The sequence below is a fragment of the Aythya marila genome (assembly GCF_965140915.1).
Source record: "Aythya marila genome assembly, chromosome: 5".
Lineage (NCBI taxonomy): Eukaryota > Metazoa > Chordata > Aves > Anseriformes > Anatidae > Aythya > Aythya marila.
The window spans coordinates 41,120,650-41,146,295 of NC_139046.1; the positions used below are offsets into that span (position 1 = coordinate 41,120,650).

A 25,646-nucleotide genomic window follows, 5' to 3' on the forward strand; every position below is an offset into this window, starting at 1 on the left:
ACGTGACTTAACTAACATGGTTCCAAAAAGAAAACGACTTGTTATTCCTCACAGGAGGTTTTAGTCTGGAGAGAAATAATGAGCAGGATATAAAACAGGAGATGTTGATGAAAGTTTAGAAATTCCATTGAACATGGCATAAATTTGAAAAGAAAAATTAAGAATACCAAAATCTAATATATAATGTCAATTTTTAGGTAGTGTTAGTTTCCTGAGAAGCTGCCCTCTTTTTTAAAACTTAAGAAATTAAAAATATTAATGAACTGTGTCTGCACCAAGCCACAGTACCCTTTCACCTCTATCACCTCTAAAAATATGCTTCAGTAATATTAGAAATATGCTTCAGTAATATTAGAAGTAGAACAGTAAACTCTAAAGCAAATGATACAGAAATACAACACATCTACTTGCCCTGCAAAGGTGAAGTTACTATTACTTTTTTTTAATGAGTGGTGCCATGGACCAGACTGGACATATATTTCTTTTTCTTTTGACAATTTGGATTCAGTAGTTTGGTTTATTTTCTAACAATGTGTTGGCTACAGAAAATATTTCATTCTACTGAGCTAACATACTGTTGAGCAATAAAAAGGCTTGGCTTACAAAATATGCGTGAAGCACTGCTCAAAGTGGTAGATTCTGACCTGGATAACTGGAACTTCAATTCTTTGTAAGTAAATGAACCTACATGTAGATATAAATAAAGGAATATACTCTGGCCTTAGTATGAGAGAATTAAGCCTTTCTTGTTAAATTTGGTTTTAGTGACTGTGATAAAGATCAAAGAGTAAAAATGAAGCATTTTTTTGAGAATAATGCTTTAGAACAGACTTTGTAAACATTGCATATATTAGACTAATTTTAGAATTATATAGGCTGTGCCCTAAGAATTCATAGTAATACTAGCATAACCAGTGGAGCATTATCAAGACTTAGTAATGTGATTGTACTGCATATAGTTAAGTCTTATTTCTTACTGTCAGCTTTGCTTTGCTCTGCTCTGTCTGGCTGACTTTATATAGAAGACATTTGATTGATTCAAAGGTGACAGAAAACTGTCGAGATTGAAATACCTGTTTCTAATTGATCATTATTTGGTCTTGAATGAAATGAGAAATAAAAACAAAGACTGCCAGCTGGCTGTTTCTAGAATCATAGAATCAGAATATCCACGTTGGGAGGGACCCACAAGGAACATCAAGTCCAACTCCTGGGTCTCCAAAGGACCACCCAAAAAAATCAAACCATATTTCTGAGAGCATTGTCCAAATGCTTCTTGAACACTGGCAGGCTCGGTGCTGTAACCACCTCCCTGGGGAGCCATTTCAACCCTCTCAATGAAGAATATTTTCCAGCTATCCAGCCTGACCCTCCCCTGTCTCAGCTCCATGCCATCCCCTCGGATCCTGTCACTGTCCCCAGAGAGCAGAGCTCAGCACCTGCCCCTCTGTTCCCCTCATGAGAGAGCTGCAGGCCGCTGTGAGGCCTCCCCTCAGCCTGCTCTGCTCTGGGCTGAACAATGCAAGTGACTTTAGCCACTCCTCATATGTCTTCCCCCCTAGACCCTTTACCATCTTTGTTGCCCTCCTTTGGACACTCTCTAACAACTTTATATCTTTCTTATTCTGTGATGCCCAAAACTGCACATAGCATTCAATGTGAGGCCACAGCAGCACAGAGCAGAGCAGGACAATCACTTCCCTTGACCAGCTAACAATGCCATTCTTGATGCACTCCAGGCTACAGTTGGCCCTCCTGGCCACCAAGGCTCACTGCTGGCTCACATTCAGCTTGATGTTGAGCAAAACCCCCAGATCCCTCTCTGCAGGACTGCTCTCCCACTACTCATCCCCCAGTCTGTACATATAACCAGGGTTGCCCCATCCCAGGTGCAGAATTCAGCACTTGCTCTTGTTAAGCTTCATATTGTTGGTGATTGCCCAGTTTTCTAATTTGTCAAGATCTCTCTGAAAGGCCTCACCACCCTCAACAGAGTCAACAGCTGCACCCAATTTGGTATCATCCGCAAACTTGTTCAAAAAATCTTCAAGTCCTTCATCCAAATCATTTATGAAAACATTGAAGAGGACTGGTCCTAAAATGGAGCCATGGGGAACCCCACTATAGCGGGCTATGTGAGGTTAATTTCTTTGTATCCTACGGGCCAGTATAGTCTCTTTTTTTAGGTAATCATGGCTATGATTAGGAGTTGGTATAGTACCAGAAAACTTTCCCAATTGTCAGTGTTCTCTTGACTTAGAATGGAGTCAGAATTATTTCCTTTAATTCTCTTCCAAACTGTTTTGGCTTTGATTGTTGTTGTTTTGTTTTTGCATTTCTTGTATTAATTAGTGTTTGCCTAAAACAGACTAACAAGGTCAGTATTAAAATCAGCACTATAGAGTCCCATGCCTATAGAAGACAGCGTATGTTAAAGAGGAGAGCTCTCTAAACCATGCTGATAATTGTAATCCACACAAAACTATTCCCAATCCAGTTTTAAATATGTAAACAGTGCTTTGTGAGGATTCTGTGCCAGACAGCCTGTAAAGGTAGGGAGAGGTTTTACTGAGGTACCACCTCTTATTTTCAAAAATCAGGTTAAGGTGTACTTAGTGGCCCTCAGTTAAAAATTGTATTACCTAGAGCAGTGTATTAGTCTTACCTAAATCTGGCTCACCAGGGCTAAAAGCATGTTCATCTAGCTTACCTAACAGTACGTATGTGATGTGCTTGATACACAACAATTTTTATATGATGCATTTGACTACCTCATTTACATACTGCCCACCAAGTGTCACCACTAAGACTACGACTGACGTGCATGTCCTTGGGCAGATTTAAATAGCTTCCTTTGTTTTAATTAAGCTGTCAAAGAAAAGCTTCTTTGTTTTCAACACTTAAAACTAAGCTTGGACAAAAGTCTAAATTTAGCCCTGCAGCAATGATAAATGTAAAGACCAATCACTTGTGTAAGGATTTTGAAATGCTCTCACAGTTACAAAGATAACCAGAAAAGGAGACTACAAAATAGCAGATCTGAGTAAGAAGCTTCCAGTTTGTATAGTTCCTTTTCTAATTATAGGTGCTTTAAGGCAGCTGATCTATTTCCTTTAAAACTTTTTTCAGGCTAGAAACACTGAATAGCAAACTTCTGCATTCTGCACATTTTTTAAATTAAACTCTTTGTAGCAATGGAAGTGACAAGGAAAAGTTTACTAGACAAACAGATGGCAGTATACTCTAAATAAAGCATGCCTAAACCATTCTGTTATTACAAGTGTTACATTTTAGTTTTATTGTCCTTTATGAACATTTATTATATTTTCATTTGAAACCAATGTTTTGAGACTGGAAAGCCATTCAGGAATAATTCAGGAATAATAGGAAGGATTAGGTGATCATTTAATGCGAGGGACTATGCAATGAAGTTGTCTGCAGTAATATCTCAATTAACCAGACATCAATTTTAAATTCAGTGTTGCTATTATAACTAGGAATGATGCAATTCACAGTTGCCTTGACATTTAGGGTAAGATTAATTTCTTCTAACTGCCTAAAAGTTAACTGTTCTGTTTAACCAAATGGCTTAAGTTCTTTGTGTTGGGAGACAGACACCTCCAAAGAAGCCTTCATCCTATAGTGCATGCAATGGGATTAATAATCTTTTGAAACAGAGAGCTGTTTTTCTTTAGATGTCTAGCTTTTAAACTGTTAAATTTTGTGCAAATAACTCCATCCTAAATTTAAAATAGAGTCTGTTCTTGGAGCTAATCAGTGTTGTTCAGGTAGTACTTTCATGTTTTAAAAATCATAAGATTTATGACTAATATTGGTGAATCACTATAAATTCTTGTAAAGTAGGATCCTGAATGTATCAATTAAAAATAATTAAACGTATTGTATAAATATATATAATATAATTATTATGCCATTCATTTCAATGGACGTAAGTTCTGGTAGATCAGTGCTGAAACTTGAACATGTCACTATAGAAAACAGCCAAATTAACTGTTCTATGTCTCTCAGAGAAAAACTCATCTAGTAACTTCACTCGTGCTGAGTGGATGAGGGAAAGGCTGTGGATGTGGTCTACCTTGACTTCAGCAAGGCTTTTGACACCGTTTCCCACAGCATTGTCCTCAATAAACTGGCTGCTCTTGGCTTAGACTGGCGCATGCTTCGTTGGGTTAAAATCTGGCTGGATAGCCAGGCCCAAAGAGTCATGGTGAATGGAGTCAAATCCAGTTGGAGGCTGGTCACGAGTGGCATTCCCCAGGGCTCGGTACTGGGGCCGGTCCTCTTTAATATCTTCATTGATGATCTGGATGAGGTAATTGAGTGCACCCTCAGTAAGTTTGCAGATGACACCAAATTAGGTGCGTGTGTCGATCTGCTCGAGGGTAGGAAGGCTCTGCAGGAGGATCTGGGTAGGCTGGACCGATGGGCTGAAGTCAACTGCATGAAGTTCAACAAGGCCAAGTGCCAGGTCCTTCACCTGGGGCGCAATAACCCCAAGCAGAGCTACAGGCTGGGAGATGAGTGGTTGGAAAGCTGCCAGGCAGAGAAGGACCTGGGAGTGATGGTTGATAGTCAGCTGAATATGAGCCAGCAGTGTGCTCAGGTGGCCAAGAAGGCCAACAGCATCCTGGCTTGCATAAGAAACGGTGTGGCCAGCAGGGCTAGGGAAGTGATCGTCCCCCTGTACTCGGCTCTGGTGAGGCCACACCTCGAGTACTGTGTTCAGTTTTGGGCCCCTCGCTACAAGAAGGACATGGAGGTGCTTGAGCGAGTCCAGAGAAGGGTGACGAAGCTGGTGAGGGGCCTGGAGAACAAGTCCTACGAGGAGTGGCTGAGGGAGCTGGGTTTGTTCAGCCTGGAGAAAAGGAGGCTCAGGGGCGACCTTATTGCTCTCTACAGGTACCTTAAAGGAGGCTGTAGTGAGGTGGGGTTGGTCTGTTCTCCCACGTGCCTGGTGAAAGGATGAAAGGGAATGGGCTCAAGTTGCACCAGGGGAGTTTTAGGTTGGATGTTAGGAAGAACTTCTTTACCGAAAGGGTTGTTAGACATTGGAACAGGCTGCCCAGGGAAGTGGTGGAGTCACCATCCCTGGCAGTCTTTAAAAGACGTTTAGATGTAGAGCTTAGGGATATGGTTTAGTGGGGACTGTTAGTGTTAGGTCAGAGGTTGGACTCGATGATCTTGAGGTGTCTTCCAACCTAGAAATTCTGTGATTCTGTGATACATTTCAAACAGCCTCTTAGTGTTTTCTCTTCAATATAGCTGCCACATTTCCGAACTACGCTCCACCAGCTTGACAAAAAATGACATATATAAATAACAAATGCCCAGGTCCTGACTTTACTTTTTCTGTAGTATATGTAATTGCACTCTTTATTTTGTAAGGTAAAATAATGTATTTTATTAAGGAGCTGCAGCATTGAAGGCTTAAGTAATACACGAAGTCTTGGGTTTAGCATGCTTATACTATTTAATTGAAAAAAAAAATCATTCTCATCACTTTTAGCACTTGAGATATATTCAGCCTGTATATTCTTCATTATTCACACATACAGGGATGTGTTCAATGATTAAGATCCCAAGGATTTATTTGATAGAATAATCTGCATTTCAAAATATATAAATAAATAAATAAATAAGCAGTGTGGTATATAATTCTTTAAAAGAAAAGTTATGATGCACGTCAAAGAATAACACTGACTCAAAGTTTTAAAAGCAATATCGACAACTTGTCTGTCCATTGGCTGGTTCACTTGTATATCTGTAATGTACAGTCTTGATCTAATAATTGCTAATTATGCAGTTGTTTATCAGCTCATTTGAAACATCGTGAAATTCAGTCTAGCTCAGCAAATTGCTGTGCTTAAGGCATTTTTACATTCTAGGAAATTATAATATCCCCAGAAGGCGAAGAATTAATAATAAAAATCCTCTTTTGTAAAAGATTATCATTGCAGAGCAAATGGAGCAGATCTTCCCTATCTTAGTGCATTTAATATTCTCATTTTTTTTTCTATGAAAGTTGGATGGAAAGACTATGTGGAGATCACTGTTTTATTAACTTGTTAAGAGACAAATTTACCGAACCAGTACAGCATATTGATTTCATTGTCTGCTATATGGAAAAGTGGCAATAGTAATGGATGACTTTTAGACATTTCTGTATGGGAACTAGCTCATTCTTTAGGTATTTTGTGATCTTGATTTATCTGGCTGGCATTGAGAAGGTAGTGATTAAAATTACAGAGATGTTTTCTTGTACTGTGAAAAGCTTAGTTTTTCCTACCATCTAAAATTATTTCTTACTTATACATCCAACTTTAGTCCTGGAATTGTGAGTGTAAAGGATTACAGAAGCAAAACCACAGATTGTATCATTCTGTTGGGAGCAGTATTCTGACAGATAAATTTCAGGTTTAATAGGCAATAAATAGAAATTATAACACTACATGCAGCACATTTTTGATCTGTTATCGAATTTTATTCAAATGATCAAGCATGCAACCATCTCTGGAGTGGGGGAAGCTTAATGTATTTCATGAAATCCATCATGTAATACAGATGGCTTGATTTAATTATATTTGTAGTTATAAACATACAAAGCTAAATACCTTACCTAAGATATGTAATAAGGAGGAGAAAGGTATTTCAAAATAAACTGAGTTATTGTCCTCCAGGCACTTTTATTGAAGGTTCTTGGGTACATAAACATACATTGTCTTCCAAGTTTTTTTTTGTTTGTTTGTTTTGTTTTGTGTTTTTTTTTTTTTTTTAATATATATTTTAAGGAAACAAACAAACAAACATAAAGTCTTACTGCTTAATGTAGGTGCTAATTCTGTTTTTATCACTGTTATTCATTTTGGCATATTTGAGTATTGAAAAAAAATACCTCGGAGAGCATGCAGGCATCTGTGATCTTTCACTCTACAAAGCGAGTGATCCATGTAGGTAGGGGCTGAAATCATAGCAACACAATTCAGAAAATAATTTTTATGTGTCTGCTTTTCTATCAGACTTTTGGACAAATACCAAAGTTTATTTTTCAGTTGGATATGTTGATCTCTTAGAAGTTTCAAGCTTATTTTTACTAAGAAATCTTAATGATTTAGGCAAAGAAAACAGCCTTTGTATTAGCAGTATTAAGGCCATGCAGTTAAGTGATTTAGAGGAATTAATTATGTATTTTATTTTCACCAACCCATCGGAAATATCTTCTTGAGATTTTTGTCGAGCCTGTCCTTAGAAATTGAAATATTTTACTTCTGTAAGATAAAAGCAATAAGACATCCCTCAACACGGGATGCCTTCTTTTCTGTTGAAAGTCTGAGCACAGAGGTACAGCTCTCAACACAGCAAGAGGTTTTCTGTGATGCATTTTGTGCAGAAATGGTTTACTGCATTAGATCACAAAGAATCTGTACCACATCTAATTGTAGTTTTTATCCTCAGTTTCAAAAATATGAATGATCACTCTAGAAATAGGAATAAATGTTTAATTTTCAAGTCAGCAAGATTTACTTCTGACATATTTTTTTCAATAGTTATTATTTCAATATATATTACCAGCAAAAGAGTTCTAGATGTAGCAGACTTGTATGTTCTTATGGATATACAGTGACCTACTTTGTAGATGTGGACAGAACCCCTGGTCTGTAAAAGCTTGTAAAGTGTGTCTGTAAACTGCAAAATACACTTTAAACAAGTCTTATTGGGGGATGCATTGAAATGGTGTCTTTTACAGAAACTCAGATACACTGAGGCAGATGAAATTATTCCTCAGGTGATCTCAAAGCATTATACAAAGGCAGCTAAGTACTATTTCTATTCTAAAAAAGTGAAAGTCTGAAATTCAGGGATTGATTTTATGAAGCATCAACAACTGCAGTTGCTCAGAGACACAAAAAATAGACACAAAGGTCCTCCCTGAGACCTCAGCAGATGTCTGCCTGTCTTTACACCACTGGCAGTCCTTGCAAAATTCAGTAACGTACAGCTCGATACACATTGTTGGAGCCAAAAGAACCCAAGGACTTCCAGCAACTCAGGGGTAGAGCTGGCACTGGCATCCTTTTCTCTGGGTACTTTATGCTCTGTCCTGGACCATCAGTACATTGTCTGAAATGTGAAATCACTGTTGTTTTTCTTATATCAACATTAAAATAACAGGTAAGAAGAACTAAATATGAAGAGGTAGCTCATTTGAGAAATTCTGACAAGATCTACTGTATGCAAGTGAACCAGAAGCGCTTTATGACACGTTCAGTACTTCGAGACTGAATTACAGTTTTAGTAATCATCAGTTCCCCTTCTTCTCTGTCATTTTTTTGTTTAATATATTGCATGGAGGAGACTTACGGTACAAGTTTTATAAGCTTGCAATAAAAATATAACAACTGTTGTATTAAATTATTTAAGTTGTAAACCATTGTAAAAAGCAGAAAAAGTTATATCGACATGGAGCCAGAAAAATGATTATGATGGAGTATAAAATATATTGTGCTGATTACTACAGAATTTTTGCCCAGTTTAGCATATTGTAAATCTTCAGTTGGCCTTAAGAATGAAACTGTGAGTAGGTTTCTCTGAAGGATTGTAGCAAGCGGTTTAAAAAAAATCAAGGTAAAATCAGATTTATAATTTACAAACAAATCAGAGCAGGAATGTGACAGTAATTAGAAAATACCTAAAAGGTCGAAGGATAGAACAAACATCCAAGTTTCCTCTGAGAGAAAGCTAGAATTCTGGAGAAATAAACAACCAAGTTCATATTTTAAGCAAATAGATTACGACTTTTTTCTTTTGTTCTATTGTTTACAGAAAAGAGAGGTACCAGTAACTGTAGATCTGACTATATTAGATCTAAATGTGCTGCAGCTGCCTAAATTAGTTGCTAAAACACCAACTGAAACACTTATGGAGGACACAAATATATTTAGCATGAAGTTCTGACTATATATATATATCTATATATAATAAGATCCAGTTAATTTTCCTTTCTTCTGCCTCCTTGCTCTTGGTAAGTCAGAAATGAAACCTGTTCGATATTCATAATAATAATAAAAAGCCTTTAGTATTTTCACATCCCACCTTCTTGTCTTAACAGATTCTTTAGGGCTTTAATGATCCTAGGGGCTCTTGTGGCAGGCTGTAGGTGTGTGATTTGCCTCACAAGGTGATCTGGCAAAATTTCAGCTAGGCCAAGCATGCTTTGTTGCCTTCCTTTCTATCCACATATGCTTACTTACTTCAAAAGAAAAATTAAATGTGCCTGATACTAATGGATCTTTTTGGCAATGGTGTAATACAGTCTGCTAATGTAATGTAGAAAATACGAATAAGACCACTACAGTGATGATATTCCAGGAGAATACCGGCTCTCTGTGAATGGGTTTTAATGGCTTTCTATAACCTGTCCTTCTCACGACCGTGTCCTGTTATGCAGAAGGTATGATGTCCCCTGACAAGTTAAGGCCCATGGCATAAAGTATCAGTGTTGACCAAGGAGAGGGCTGTGTGGGCATCTTTGCTGTACTTTAAAACTGACATCTCTTCTTGAACAATTTATTTCCCTCTAGCAGTACAGCAACATTGTTAAAACCAAATCTCATACCACAGATCACATCTTTAAGAGAGAAGGCAAGCACAAGGATAAATCAAAATTATGTTTCCCTGTGCCCTATAGGTTAGCCTTCTTTCTGTGGGAAAGATAAAAGGTCATCCTTCCATCACTCGCACTTCATGTTTCCTAAGCATGGTTAAAGCATGACATCCATTTTCCTTCCAAGAATTTGCAATATCATTAACCCAGTGTCTCTTCAAACTAACATAGTTTTTGGTGGAGTTGTGGCTTACAGTTCCAGAACTAGAAATTCCTTTCAAAGGAGCCAGTGTGCAAACAGGAGACCTACTCAGCGCTGCTGATGGGCTTTTCATCTGTGGGTGCTGGCCCACCTACTGGAACAAGGAGCCCCTGAGCTGTGGGCCAGCTCTGGGCAGCTTTTCCATTCCCTGTGAGACTATGCTGTGTACTTTACCTCTTGTCCATGTTTCTATAAATCAAAAAATTTACAAGAGTTAGATGAGGCAGTGCAATTTGTATAATTCCAAAAGCCCTTCCCTAAAAGTGTCTTTAAAAATGGGTGTTTAGACGCATGTATTTTGGTGATTAAATATTCTTTGTTTTTTATTATATATTTATGTAATAATTTCACTGTAGCCTTCTGTGATAAATTGTATAAAATATATGATAATGTTTATCAAGCACTCATAAGACAGGTGTGTAGTCCCTTGACATCTGTGATAGGCTATTCTGGCATCAAGCTCACAAGTAAGTTTCAGACACCTTGTTATAAACCCACGTGGTTACTGTTGGTGGAAGAATGGCAAAGGCCTCTGAACAGTGAAGTTGTTCAACACCAGAGCAGGTGGGACACGTGCAGGCAGCAGTGCTTTACTGTGGTGCCATTTTAGCTTTCAGAAATCTAGAAGCAGTGCCAGCAGAATGATGATTCAGTTCTTGGCCATTGTTTTATTGCTGTTAGTAAGCGTTAGTAGCTGTGGTGTGCTCTCTAGAGGAAGAAAAGAAGTGTGGTGGGTCAGAGTTTGGCAACAGTTGTTGGCTTTTCCAAAAATTACACTAACAAATCATGTGTAATTTTGACACATTTTTCCTACCTGCCAAATTCCTACCTGCCACACTTTCCTTTTTAAGCTCTGTATTTTCTGTGGTGGTGCTAAACTCTTCGTGGTAGACCTTTTCGTTATTTAGTGTTTATTCAGTGCCAGATAAAATGACGCATAAGTCTTGTGGAAGGATTTTATAAATTATGCTGTTAACAATTTCAAGTTACAGCAGAAATTACTTGCAGCTCACATCATTACATGGCCAAATTTCAGACCTTTTTCTTTTGTGTTACAGTCGGTTGACACAGCTGAATGACTCTCCCAGTCTCCTGTTCCCAAATCTGTAACAAACCAGGAGCTCATATTACACAGGAAGCACTAGCAGTGAGATTTATTTGTCATCTTTGGAGGCCATGAAGAGGAACAAAAGACTTATCTCTCTCGTTTTTTTCCTTGACTGTAGGGAATAACAGGGTACTGATATCTTGGGCCTCTGCCACGTGGGATAAAAATCCAATTAATGTAAATCTGCCAGATCGAAGGGAAGTAGCTGTGTGGCTATCAGGAGCCTGTGAACCGCTGGATAGGCCAACAGCAACCTCCAGCAGCAGAATTTCCTGGCTGGAACAGCAGCTGGATTTTATTCCTAATCTAAATATTTCTTTACCCTTCTTTTTAGCTTGCTCCATACAAATTCACATAAGTTGTCAGATGCAGCAATAATGAATTTTAAGTCATTTCTAGACCCACTCTAGGATTAAATCAGTGACCTCAGGATGAAAGGCAGTGAGTGCCATGACCACTCTTTGTTACCTCTTCCAGGCAGCTTTGATTAAACTGTGCTGTGAAGCCAGACCTGGATCAATATGAATGATCTTCATCGACCTAATAATGTATTTAACATGTTCAGTGCCCTTTTATCTAGTTTTGTTGCAAGAAGTTGTTTACATTAGTGCAGCAGATTGATTTAAAGTTTCAGAGCTCTTTCCAACAGTAAACATCTAGAAATAACCTCATTAGTTTGCACGTGATATTATATATAAATATGTGATCTACTGTGCAAGCTCCTCAGCAGGTGTAAATTAGCATGGCTACAGTTTACAAGAGTTGAGAATCTGCCCTTGAAACTGAAAATGCTTATTCCATCAGTGGTATTTTTAATGATCACAGCATAATTTGACATAAAGCGAGGACCATGTTATCTTCTCTGTACCCAACCTAAAGACATTTACCACAATCCTTTTTAGAAATCTTTTCTACCATATCTCCCAAAAGTAGATGTATGTCCAGTCATTAAATAAGTGTCTTCTCATGGTCAGGCATTTTAGATGTACCATGTCCAATCAGATATTTCTTAAACCCGTTGGTTTTTTAGAGACTATTTAGCAGACTCGAATAAACGAACAAATGTGGAAGCTGTACCAAACATATCATTTGGGGATGTCAAAGCACTTAACAAACATTGTTACAACTGAGTCCATGTGTAACCACTGAAGGACATATTTGCTTCAGTATGTCTCATGACAGCTTCTTAAAAAATATACTTAAGTGAATTTAACACTTGTGAAAGGTGCCAGATTGACAGGCCCTGAAGATAAAAGTTCTTGAATTACCAGCAGGCACAGCCGAGCTTCCCACACACACTGCCCCAACAGCGTTCCCAACCTTACCTGGAGGGCACAGCTACCAACTGTCCTACAGCTTGCGAATCTGTGCCATCCAGTGCTCTTGGACTGCGGGGCAAAAGTCAGGAGCTGTAATGTGACCAAGAGGTGAAAAAGCAACTTTCATAATTACTGCACAGGTGCTGTTGCAGTTGATCATTTTCACACCAAGTTTTCAATAAATCTGAAAAAAAAAAAAAAAGTGCACATTCCTCTGTTTCTGCATACAAAAAAAAAAATGTGTGCATGAGCCTCCAGTGATTCCTGTAGTTTTATCTGTCCACATAGGCACATTCAGATTACTATATGAGCAAACAAGTGCTTACACATACTGTGAAGTGCATTCTCAGATGCTACTTGAAAAATGGGTCCTTACTGTTTTATATGTTTGTAATAATGTCTCCACTCATAACTCATCTCCACTTAGTGTCATTATAGCCCATCCTCCCCAGAGACTTTGAACACATCTGGCATACAAGTTCAATAACCATCCACCCCTTAAAGAGACTGGGTTGTTTCAGGGTTGAAAGATAGCACACAGAGAAAACAGGCTTGTGATCTTTGCACTCTGTCATGGTTTTAGAAAAAGTGCAAGTTCTTCCCCCGGTGATTGTACTCAGAAAGTTCAGTCCTCCGTTCTCTTTGAAATTATATTTAGACCTCACTGTGAGTACTGGAAGGGCATATTTAAGTGTTTCTTTATTTAGTGCAGAAGGGTAATGACATTTTAAACAAAAGTGCACATTTATAACCTTGTATAGGCTGATTCTCAACCTGTATATGGGACACTGCTTAAAGCAGGCTGCTGGAAAACACAAAGCAATGAGTTTTCATGCTCTGCTATTTTCTGAACTATAGCCGGCAGCTTGAAAGAATTATTGTGGTAGCTAAATCTTAATTCTTTCTGCTGAGAAATAGCCATAACTAATGTGCAGAAGAGCTCAGCAACATTTGTTTATCTTTAGAAGAGTCACATTCCTTTCTGTCGTGCCACTGATGTGCATGATATCATATCTAATTTGATTGGTACCATGTGCGTTGGAAGGTAACGTCTGTATATCTGAAGAGACTTATGTGGCACATAATTATTTTAGGGGAGGCATTTGAGATTGAAATTACAATTGTTATAAATATTGGTATAAAAATGCATTTAGTGATTATGGATGCCTGATTTGCTTACATCCTTAGCTTGCATGGTGCATCTGTCACACTGTACAGCTTCAGGAAGAGTTCATACCAGCCTTCAAACTAAGCTAAGTTTAAGTTTAGAAATATGGGAGGAAGTTCAGGAGACAGCGTGTCCTTGGGAGAGAGCTGTTTAGGATGGTATTCGTGAACTCAGCTTAAATATCTTACCTTGTACAGCTTCAGTTCTTCTCCTTTACAGGCTGTCTTCTGGAAAACAGCTATGGATCATTTTAGGTCATTTTCTCTAATCCTTCACAAGTTTATTCTCTTTTGTATGTGGTTTCATGTTTTGTCTAGTTTCAAATATCCAGTGTAGCTGAGTATTCTTCTCTGCAGGTTCTGTACCAGATTTTGGTTTAGGCCGCACTTTTTCTAAGTTTATTTTTGTATAGTAACTCAATGGCATTTTAATTGAACATATTTAATTGCATAGTTCCTTGTTTTAATCATATTATGTTATGATCTCACCTCAATCTGCTAACTAGTATGCACAACTACTTTTCTAAGATTTCTGAGCTAGTAGCTGGCCTTTTGCTTAACATGACAGCAGCAGAAAAGCAAAAGGATTGTCTGAGAGAAGGGAGAGGAATGCCAGGGACCTTCTCTTATGGAATAAGAGTACTCTGCTCACAAGAGAAATAGGAAGGGAAATAAATATTTCCCTGTTTTTCCTAAGATGTATACTATACTCGGGCACCACTGATGACAAAGTTTATCTACTCCATATTTTCTGAGGATGTGGCACAGTTCATTAGTTTGAAAACTCTCTTTAGACGTGAAGTATTATTTTTAATTTTGTTTAGGAAGGGACAGAAAATAGAATTCTGTATTAGGGAAGAAGAGGACAAAGATTTGTTCCTGGCTGAGTTAAACAAAAGCCTTCAGAAGAATAGAAAGGGGTTGGTTCATTCCCATCGTCATGTAATTTGAATTACAGGGTTTAGTAAGTGAAAAAGATCATAAGCTAAACCCTGCAGAGTCCAGAAAGCACTAATTAACACCCACAGTGAGTATCTTTCCTGAAATCGGTCTTTAATCAAACTTTGCCTTGAAAACAAAACAAGGTATCGTGGCAGCTTGATAAAAGAGATGCATTGCCAAAGCTGACAGATCCACAATCAAACTAGCACTAAAAATAACTCTTTTTGTCTACTAATTTTCTTTTAGATGCTAAAAAATGCATTGGCTACAGTCTAAAATAAATTCCGCAGTTACTCAGCCACATGACTCAGCTCTAGAAAAGTGAGGTTCCTGTAAATGCTAACATCCTCCCTGATGATGAGTGAGCCCCTTTCCTTCCCACACGCTCCCATCTAATCCAAGAAGAACAGCAGAGAGGCTGGTGGGATGGGGAAGGGAACAGGCAGCTGTTGGGTTCCTCTGGAGCTGGCAGTGTGCGGCTGGCCACCCCTCTCCACTTTGCACTAGCGGTGCAGGGTGCAGGCACCTTCACTGACTCGCTGGTTTGGACTAGGAAAAGCCAATTGCTCACCTTTTTCCTATCTGCTATTGACAGTAAGGTCAATGTAGTATAAATAGATCAAGATCAAGGTAGTATAAATAAGTAGGCAAGGACTCACTTAAAACCAGAAGGACCAAGAGCCAAGATAAATAATCAGGAGTGGTTGGCTTCCAAAGCAAGTTCCATTTCCATCCTCATAAGTTTAATTATTATTTTTTTTCATACCCTTTTTTTGTTCATTGGGGAAAAAATATTTCAAATTATGTGATTTTGGAAGACATTTATAAAAGCATGGGGTAACATATCGTTGGTCAGTTTTTCCTGGAACTGTATTTTGCAAAGTAATGCATTTTTGCATTCCAATGGGGAATTTTGTTGACTAGACTAGGTCTTAGTTTTGGACAAGGAAAATCAAGTACTGGTTTTGTTTTAAAATTTTACATTCAGCTACAACATTTTATATTATTTAAGTAAAAATATGGGGAAAATCCTGAACTGATTTATGTAGCATATAATCCTCACGAACAGTAAAAACAGATTTTTTTAAAAAGCAAATTTTCTTCCATTGCTATTGTTGTAGCCAGAGAGACGGTCAGCTGGATGCATAAGAAAGGGAAGGAGGACTCCAGTTCCTCGTGTTTCACTTTTTCATTTCTCTGCCCGACCATTTAAAGCAGAGGCTTGTTCTAGACAGCTTGAATTAAACTATGCTGTGAAACTGTATATAGATCAATGGAAATGATCCATAACAAGAAGCTAATCATGTATTTAACAGCGTTCAGTCGAGTTCAATCACCTTCTTCCATTTCTGTGGCTTTACATTCGTGTGGCAAAGCCTTGGATGTGTATATGTATTTTTTAATCCATCTCATTAGTGACCATATGCTTTGGCTTCAAGGGAGACAAGAACTGTCTGCAATCTGCCAGGGATTTAGGGACATCAATAATTTGTGAATAGTCATGTTGGTACTGGTCGAAGGGTTAAGTGTTCTGCACGCCAGGGGCACATCTTTTGGGACCGGAACTCTTAGTCAACTGTTAGGAACCTGATCCCCTGTGACGCATCTTTTCAGAGTACATGCTGCATGTCAGGTCTGCACAGCTGAAGCAATGGAGCTTTATTAGCTCAGGGATTTAAAAACCTGCTCTTAGTGATGTAACAATATCTTTTGGCTAAAAAGTAGAAGAAAGATAGTAGTTACAATATGAAAGTGATTTTTTATATGCTAGGCTAAATGTAATCTTATTATTCCTCACCTGCAAATATCCAGTGAAACAGGAGTGTCAGCAGTAATAGGAACCTAGTTCTGGAAACGTGTAAGTGGATTCTGTGGCCTCATACTGGCCCAAATCATACAATGATAGCCTAGATGTTAAAACAATCATTTGCAATGACTGTGCAGGCTCTCAGGACATTGTTTTATCTACTCAGTCTGAAAATCACCTTTAAAAGCAATAGCTTATGATGCTATATGCCATGCTGTATGTAAGGGTTGCTAAGTCAGTGTGAGATCATCAGATAGTAGATCTCAGTATGTTGTCCTTTAAGAGGAATGGCTGAAACAGATAGCAATGCCAGAATTTTTAGTGAAAGAGGGGGAAAGTTTGAATAATTTTTGTTCAGTTTAGGTTTTGGTTATGTCTGTATACCTCAGCTGTGCCTAGGTCAATGGAAAGATGTGTAGTGGTGCAGAAAGAAATTTGTCATGGAGCCCGTGCCATTAATTTGTGCTGTTCAGTTGCAAGTAGGGGACCTCCATCCTACAAGGTGAAAATCACCTGCTTTAGGAATATGTCGTGGAGTACAGAATGCAGTCACAGAAGATGAAAACATGCACAATACACACCACATGTTTGCTGCTTGCTAATCAGCTGCTTTGTTTTATTCTTAAGTAAATAGTCTGTATCAAGGCAGATTAAGTAAATTTAAGACTGGTATCAGTCTTATATAGCTCCTGTTAAAGCTCCGGTAAACACACTCATTGTAACCCTATGTCCTTTACATATATTCACTTTTACATTCAACTTCTACAAGTTTGGCATGCAACTAATGAAATATTTCCATAAGTCAGAAAAAGCAAAGAAATTTTTGAAATCTAAGATGTCTTTGAACATGGAGTTACACACACCAGAAAACACTCATACTGTTGACTGAGGTTCTTATTTACCTGAAATCATAGTATGCAGGAGTGAAAAAAAAAAAGAAAAAAAGGATTGTGTCATATGATTAAAAATGTACAATTAGTATTGGAAGATTTATTTTTATTTATTATTTATACCAGGTAAAATGTAAAAACCATCAAATTTTGCATTGTGTCAGCATTTATCAGATTTACTAATTGTGCACTGCCTTTTGTGGGGACCTGAGACTATAATTTTACTTTTTTGGAAGACCCTATATCCTCCTTTCAGGGGAAATTTGCATGAGCAGACATTTACTTACAATTTTCAAATGTATAAAGATAGTTATACGTTCAGGCTTTGCTGTGGCAATTTACACTTGCTATAGACAAGCTGGAAACGTGTCTCTTTCTGACTGTTAAGCAAATCCACAAGGTCATGTTCAAATGTAAGTATTTAAGGCTATTTTGTCTGCCCCAAAAAGCAAAAGAATGGAGTTAAATTTCCAGATAGCCTCACTTTCAAATTCTCCCTGTGAAAGCAATACCTCTTTCTGTTATTGTAGCCTTTAGCCCTGTTTCATAGCTTTTAAACCTGTAAAAAGTTAAAGACCAAAATTACATCTTCACGGTATTAATTGAAGAAAAAGAGGAGATGAAGTTTTAATAGGGTGGAATCGGTGATTTTTGAGGTGAATTTCCTTTACCCACTTCCACTGAATGCCTTCTGAGCCAGCATAGCTATAAAGCTTACTGAGGACTAAGTTTCGAATGAGACCGTTAGCTGCTGCTTAATTAGCAAGGCACTGCTGAATATCTGAGATAGAGAGACTGAGTCACTTTTTACACTGAACATGAAGTCCTCTGGCCTTTGAGATGACTGTTGATCTTTGCCTCACCCCATCTGTTTTCACCTCTAACGTCAGTGATGTTAATACAAAAAAGACAGTAGAATTTCAGAAGGCTGCTATTGTCTTCGCAGTATTTCACATGTGGTGTTGCCACTATTACCTTAATTTATTATACTGCTGCCAGGTAACAAGAGAGAACAGTTTTGGCTTCAGTGAATACAATGGCAAAATTCCTATTTTACCTTACACGAGGTAACACTTTGACTGAACTGCCTATTCACAGTTTCACAGGCAGTGACAAAAAAAAAAAAAAAAAACCTTTGACAGTCTTCAAGTTCTGCCCTCTTTACACCCTCTCTAGCCAAGAATGCTTAGTGTTGTAAAGAATTGCTGTAATCACAGAAGCTACAGACAGAAATAACTTAACAAAACCAAAAAATCTTGCGGACCATGCCTTACCATTAGGAAACCGCCTTTTCCAGAGTCATTTGGAAGGTTTTCTGCAGTCTTCTCTAAAAGCTCTGTGTGCCTGGATTCCTAGCATGTCCTTTGGGACTGCTGCACGACCAGAAATGTCTTAAAGCAGAGTTTTAATTTCCATTCTTTACTTTTCTTCCATTATTCTCCTAATTAGATGGTCTCCAGTATCAATTCTGTTCCCCTAATGGACTTGGAATTTAGTGATTTCTGCCACAGAACAGTCCCGGCCAAGCTCTGTGTAGCTGCATCCTGTATGTTTCAGAGTTTGAACCTCTCTTGTTCTAGAGCTGCTGCTATGTATGTTGCCATCCCTGAACTTCATCGTATCAGCAACATGGCATGCTTCCAGCAACTTCAAATAGAAATCATGTTCATAATGGTTTTAAAAATGGCCCATTTTAACTTTTAGTAGACTGCTGCAGCAGGGTGGGACCTGAGGTCAGAAATTCACGTACAGACAACTATGCACCTATCATCCCAGTACCACTATTTGCAAACCACTGGCCTTTAGTTATTTTCACTGCCCGCACCTAGTTTCAGCTTGCTGTGTCTGTCATCAGTGGACCACTCCCTCAAAGCTGGTCAAAATGCTTTTAACAGTTTTGCAGAAATATGTCCTTAGGTAAAGCTGATCTTAAATTACTTGACGGGCAGGTAGGAGATAGTGATTCTTCCTTCTGTGTACATTGAAAACTCAGAGTTGCATTTCAATTTTGTTAATTGCTACTCCGTGATAGGTTTCAAAAACATACTCAGAAATCACTTTTAAGAAATGACACACAATAGAAAGTAAGACAAAGAGAATTCATGAATTGTTTTCTTTCTCTTTAGGACTGCAAGAAAACCTTGAAAAATACTTGGGCAGGAAGACCCCAGCTCTGATTTTAGTCCCTGTGGTGGATTTACCTGGCAAGGAAGTTATTCATGCAACGTGCTGGCTAAGCTAGCAGTCTAAAAGAGATGAGCTGATACCAAAACACACATTAATCCAGGAAAGAACAAAGAAAAGAATTGATCACAACTATGTTGGATACTTTCATTAAGCAATATTGTTTGATTTAAGCAAAGTCATATTTAGCTTGTTAATGATGCCTTATGATATGTGACAGAGTCAGCTTTGTATGAACAATAAAGGTTTCTTTTCAAAATATTGTGCCTTTTTCTGACTTATTTTTAGATACATTCTGGTAATTAGCAGGTGGCTCCTGGGAAATGACAGTTGCTCTGATCACTTCAGTTCTTTTGTTTGATATATTTAGGCCTGGTTACAATGAACTGATTACAACGTCAGATCTTTTGGATGGAGGTAAAATCAGAACCTTAATGCCAGTATTTTTTTAAAGACTTTGTTTGCTTTCAGTTTTATGTTGAATTTTCTGACTCCAGGCCAACTCACAAAGACACCATTTGTGGCCAGATTTTAACCCTTTTCTGGCACTGGGGAAGTATTATTCACAGGGGCATGCAGGATGCGTTTTATCAAAGTGAATGATGGAGGTGATGGTTAGACTGCTGGGTTTGCCATCCTGCTTTCTGAGGTGATAAGGAGTATCCTCATGCTTTATATCTGGCAGACAGCTCTTAATAAAGAGCTACCAGTATTCCCCAGGGCTTCAGTCTTCTCTGGAAAATCAACAGGAATTTTACTACTGCTTTCATTAAAGCAGGTTCAGACACATAGGTGAAGCTCCTATTGATTTCATTGCAACTGATATTTTACTCATGATATAGGATCAGTATAGGAGAGAAAGCTTTTTGGACTTAGCTCGAGGCACTAAGACACTGTAGAGAAATCTTACTTTCAGTCAAAAGCTGTAAAATTAAACCTTCAAGAAAGAAACTTTTGCCTGTGCTCTATTTCTATATATTCTCCTTGCTTCTTTTCCCATGTGTGAGCACTGGAGCTACGTGACCAGTGCTAGAGTTGCCATTCTTTTCTGCCAGCATCTCTCTGAGATGACTCCACAAAAGTCAACTAAACAGTGGTAGGTTTACCTTGGGGTGCCTAAGATGTGGATGTATCGCTACAGCTTCATCTTCTTCCCCACTGCCAGAGGGGCACTGGGCTGCTCATACAAAACCAGTGACTGAAGATAAGAGGGTCTTCCTCTGTTTGGTGCAATATACTGGCATGTCCAGTACATTGTGCTGGTTATTACCTGAAAATAGACTGTTACATGCCATTTTTCATTACCTTTACATATAGAAATATAGCAGAGCTGCTATCCTCCTTAGTAAAAAATATTTTTGTCACAGTTACTCAAATATTTTTAGAAGGGAGAAGACAAAAAGCTTCTTATATACCAGTGTATAAATAAACGGATGTATTAAATTTCATAACAAGAAAGGGAAGAATCTGTTAACAATGCATCAGTTTATTAGCATTCAGCATCACTTTTAGGTTATACTTAAACATATTTGATTCTTATTCTTTCCCACAGTCAGAAAAGAACTTGTTAATACCTGGATGTGCCCGCTCTATTTGAATACTACTCTTTTAAAAGGCTAAATCATTTTCTTAGTTCTCCTTGGAAATACAGATATTTTTTGTTTCTTTCAGTGCAGAGTGTCCATGGCCCAGAGATACAAGCTGGGCTGAAATGGGAGACAGTACTTGCAGAGAGATGAGGACAAAGCTCCATTTTTCGTAGGCAGAGATGGAAGCCAAATAGATGGAATGAATTTGCCTATGTCTCCTGTAATAGTCATGTTTTTGTAGTTTAGAAAAGACACCCAAACATGTTGATCTTAGCTTTTGTACTATAATGCATGCTGTAAAGTGGCAGAATATTTGCTCTTAAACAAACTAGCTTTTCCTGCAAGTTTTCTACAAGATTCATGACTCAGAATAGCCTTCTTCTTCCTAGCATTGAGAAATGGTAACAGAACGCACTGGGTTGCAAAAACAGTGTGATAATTTTTTCTCAACAGAGAGAAAGAAAGAAAGATTTTATTTATTTATTTATTTATTTATTTATTTATTTATTTTATTTATGGTGAGGCTAGAAAATCTGCAGTGGGTTTATCAGTTTTACTTTGTGAATAGGTGAATAAGAACAGTTTGCTGACTTGTCTCTTTGAAAGGCTTTGTACAGCTTCTAAGTGGTGTGAGTAACTAAGACTATAAGCTGAGTCTGCTGAGCGTTAAGTACAAACAAGGCAATTTTTTCAACATTGATATGCAAGGTAGGTGGGTAAAGTGCTGCTCCATATAGGCACCTAAGACTTTTATAATAGAAAGAAATGTCTTAACAACATTTTACCTGCCTTATGCTGCAGATGCATCATAATTACTGGGTCCTACTGTGAATAAGTTGTTTCACAGAGCTTTTTCAGCTTCTTTGTAACGAAAGTGCTGGCTGAAGATGGGAGGACGGGAAATGGGCACACAGACACATACACACACATATATGCATTTTAGTGAAAAGACAGCTAATACTTAAAATTTATAAATACAGTTTTGTTTTTATTATTATTACTATTATTTGTTTTGTTTTGTTCCGTCTTGTTTGTTTGTTTGCAGGACTAGCTCTGCTGAGTGTCTACCCCAGCAGGTTTTAATCTTGAGACTATAAATTCACATACTGTTCCATGACACTGGTGTTGAGGATTAGATATATACACCCAAATTCTCCCGTTTCTCTCATTTTTGCTTAGCCTGCAGAAAAATGTGTTGTGTGCGTATTATAACTCAAAAAGTTTGCTGGTCTTGGTTCCAGCACTCAGAACACAGAAAAGCTATGTAATAGCTGGGAAAATGTCTGTAAAAATGTAACCCAGGATTTAAATTTTTCCTTTCTCTGCTGTAAAAAGTGTAAAAGTGTTAAAATATCTCCTTCCTTCCTTCCTTCCTTCCTTCCTTCCTTCCTTCCTTCCTTCCTTCCTTCCTTCCTTCCTTCCTTCCTTTTTCTTTCTTTCTTTCTTTCTTTCTTTCTTTCTTTCTTTCTTTCTTTCTTTCTTTCTTTCTTTCTTTCTTTCTTTCTTTCTTTCTTTCTTTCTTTCTTTCTTTCTTCAAAACAAAATCTATGCATTGTTTGTTATAGATCTCTGTGTCAGTGAAGTTTTGCTTCTTGCTTCTTCTCTGTGTATCAATATCTTTAATTGCTTGAAAGCATGCTAAAGTGAACTGACCAAATAGGACTGCAAGACCAAAACTGATTTAATAACTTTGTGTTTTACTCATTTCAAAACCCAGTGATGGCTACAGTACCAGCGAGCCTTTACAATGCACATGGCTAAGCTGCTATAAAGCCACCAGAGCCAATCTTCCTAAATAGATTTTAAAATGACATTGAGATAGTTTAAGCAGAGATTATTTAATTTTTTTTCTCTGCAGGTTTTATAGTTAGGTGATTCAGGAGCTGATTTGTTACACCAGGTAGCGGTGGCACATCTTCCCTCGTTGCTCTCAGAAGCCCAAGAGGCAGTGTAAGCCGGAGGTCTCCCGAGTATTAAAGAGGTGATCTGAAGCAGCTCCTCTCCTTCAAGGACACTCTGCTAAATCCATCTTCTGTCTACGTGCTATAGTCTAGTCTATCAAAATACAATGATTGAATAAAACTTTTATTTCAAATAAATGAATACACTGATTTAATAAAAGGCTTGTACTGCATGGTATAATAGTTCCCTAAATGAATGCTGAAATCCTAAAATATGGGCAATTTTCATGTGCCCAACTTAAAGCATCGTTACTTCTTTCCGAATGGCTTTGTTGAAGCAAACCTAGTTTATTCTGTGCGTTAAAGTAAAACTACCCTGAACTCTCTGAGAACCAACTGACACTTATTATTTAAGTAACCTTCTTTTACTATTATAAATGTCTGGCATTGGTAATGCGTATTAAGAATACTTGACAATTTACTAATTTATGATCTCTTTAGTTGTATTTTAATATTTTTGGCAAGCCAGCCTGTGTTGATGTATTAGCCAAACATTCAAAATACAGACTTGAGATCTTGAAAGATTCTTTTTTTCAAGTTTCATCTGAACACTGAATATTTTTGACATATTTTAAATTTTAATTTTAAAAAACAGACTGGGTACCTGTGAACTGAACCCGTATGTTACATGCAAGTGCCCTTTTACTGATGACTCACTGCTCACAATTTCTTGGCTTTGACTTTTGTTGGATTAATTCATGGCTAGGTTTTGCCTTTGGTTTTCTGCCCTTCTCATTTTTTAGAGCACTGACTGATTTTTCCTTATATTTTCATGTCAGGTTGTTCTGAGGATCTTCTCAAAGGCTATGTCACAGGCAGCAGTCTCCTTGTCATTGGCTTCACTCTCCGTTTCTTTGGAAATGTTTGAAAATCATTTCATGGATTTGTCTGCTCATCCTGCCTTCCCTATTACATTGCTATTTTGTGATTGTATCTTTAATTGGAAATATTTTTGAAATAGTTTGCATAATTTAATCCCTTTGACAAGACTTACTGTCCACAGTAAAAACAAGATGTGCGTAATAATGTGGTCATATTTCACTTTTGCTTTTCCCAGCTTTCAGCAATTCTAGCTCTTCTCTAAATTATGCAGCTCTAATTCAGAAGAAAATATTTTTTCAGGGAAAAAAAAATCTACTAAATGCCTTGAACAAATGCCCCCCCCTGTTAGGGGACACCAGAGTCAGAACATATAGGTTAGGGTCATGCCACACTAGCTACTAGTTAAGTTTAAGTACACCCCTACTTTTCTTGTGCCTCTGTTGCCATACTTGTAGCTTTGAAATAATGTTTTCTCACCCTCACAAAGGTGTTGGCAAAGAGATTCTATGTTGTAGTCATACAACATGCAGTAACAAAAAGTTTAGACTGAGTGAGCAGCACACAAGAGTGTGAAAATAATGTTGTAGTGGGAGCCATAATGAATGTGATCGCAGATACCAATTTGCATGAGCACAATCTGGAAAGCTTTTCTCCTAGCACACTGCCTGCAGCAGTCTGAGATCACAGGAGAAGCCTGTAATACATCTACTAATGCTAACGATACATTTTGCAGCATGATTCCTCCAGACAGGCCTGAAGTGCTGTACAAGTTCACTGCCTACACCTCGCATGGGCCATCACCAGGGCAACCACATGCACTGCTGGCCTTCTCCATGGCACTGGGGTAGACATGTCTGTGGCTATGCTGCTCGGACAGGAGCTCCTCTGCTCTCTGCACTCTCCTGAGCAGGGGTATTTGCTTTGGCAGAAGCACAATTACCACTGAGATGTTTCATCCTCCAAGTCCCATCTTCACACAGTTAGCCATGTTACCTCCTGTTACGTGGGGAAAGATTTGTTCCACTTTAGGTTTTGCTAAGAAGGAAAGGAAAACCCCTCTGTTGGGCTCTGTCTCAATTCTCCTTCTGCACGGTCTGGTGTGGACAGCTGTTGACAGTTTTCAATAATCCTAGCTTCCCTGGTACACCGTATTACTGCCAGAACCCCTCTTTACAAGAAAGACACGGTCTCTCTGAGATAGGAGAGTTATGTTGCATTAGGGGTGCAAACTCCTGCCAGCATGGCTTCAGCTGCTCGGAGTCCCACGGTTTTGTTGGTAGCTGCCTTATTAGTTTATTTTGTTGCTTACAGAAGAATATGGGTCCAGAAGGAAGGAATACATTTCTCAGATGTAAGAGTTCTCTCTTTGCAACAAAGTTCAGCCCTACTCCCACACAGATCCACTCACTCTGCAGGAAGACCCAGATACATGCAAATGCAGAGCCTTTTGTAACTGAACCAAATTCACACAGTGCCAGAGCTGGATCTGTTATGGTTCAAAGCAGGCGGTGTTAAACGGTATGAAATAATAGAAAGAAAATCCAGGCAAGAAGTCGGTGCCAAAGGAATGGTGTCATTAGGAAGCAGTAAGGAAGCCAAGCTAAAAGGCAAACAAAAGGTCTAGGGACCAAAGGGGGTTATTCGTTATTTATAGGATGTCTTTCAAGATACGGACCCTGGACTGCCTTCTTGCTGGTACTAGGCGTAACTATAAAAGATTTACGTTTGATGAATGAAGAGGAATAAATAGAGGTTTCCAAGTAAGAGATCCAGAAATGCAGCTCTAATTCTTTCAACAAGGCAGAACACGATACACACTGACTGCTCTAACAGAGTGCTTTGGTCTGGCTTCTGAATGTGAGGATGCCCTAAATGGGGGAATAGCAGGAGGAACTACATGGTGTGCCATGGTGCTGGACGTTTCTCCTGGGCACTGCCCTAGTGCACACAAGGAAAGTGGCTTTGCGTAGAGA

General features: G+C 38.3%; 1 protein-coding gene across 3 annotated transcripts in view; it reads left to right on the top strand.

The window, feature by feature from the left end:
* Nucleotides 1-19,533, top strand: part of DPH6 (diphthamine biosynthesis 6) — a 205,771-nt gene extending 186,238 nt beyond the window's left edge. For all 3 annotated transcript variants that reach the window (XM_082761122.1, XM_082761125.1, XM_082761124.1), the window contains one exon: nucleotides 19,244-19,533. In XM_082761122.1, coding sequence (XP_082617248.1) covers nucleotides 19,244-19,359 — 116 coding nt within the window. In that variant the 3' untranslated portion in view covers nucleotides 19,360-19,533. The remainder of the gene's footprint in view (nucleotides 1-19,243) is intronic.
* The last annotated feature ends 6,113 nt before the right edge of the window (nucleotides 19,534-25,646 follow it).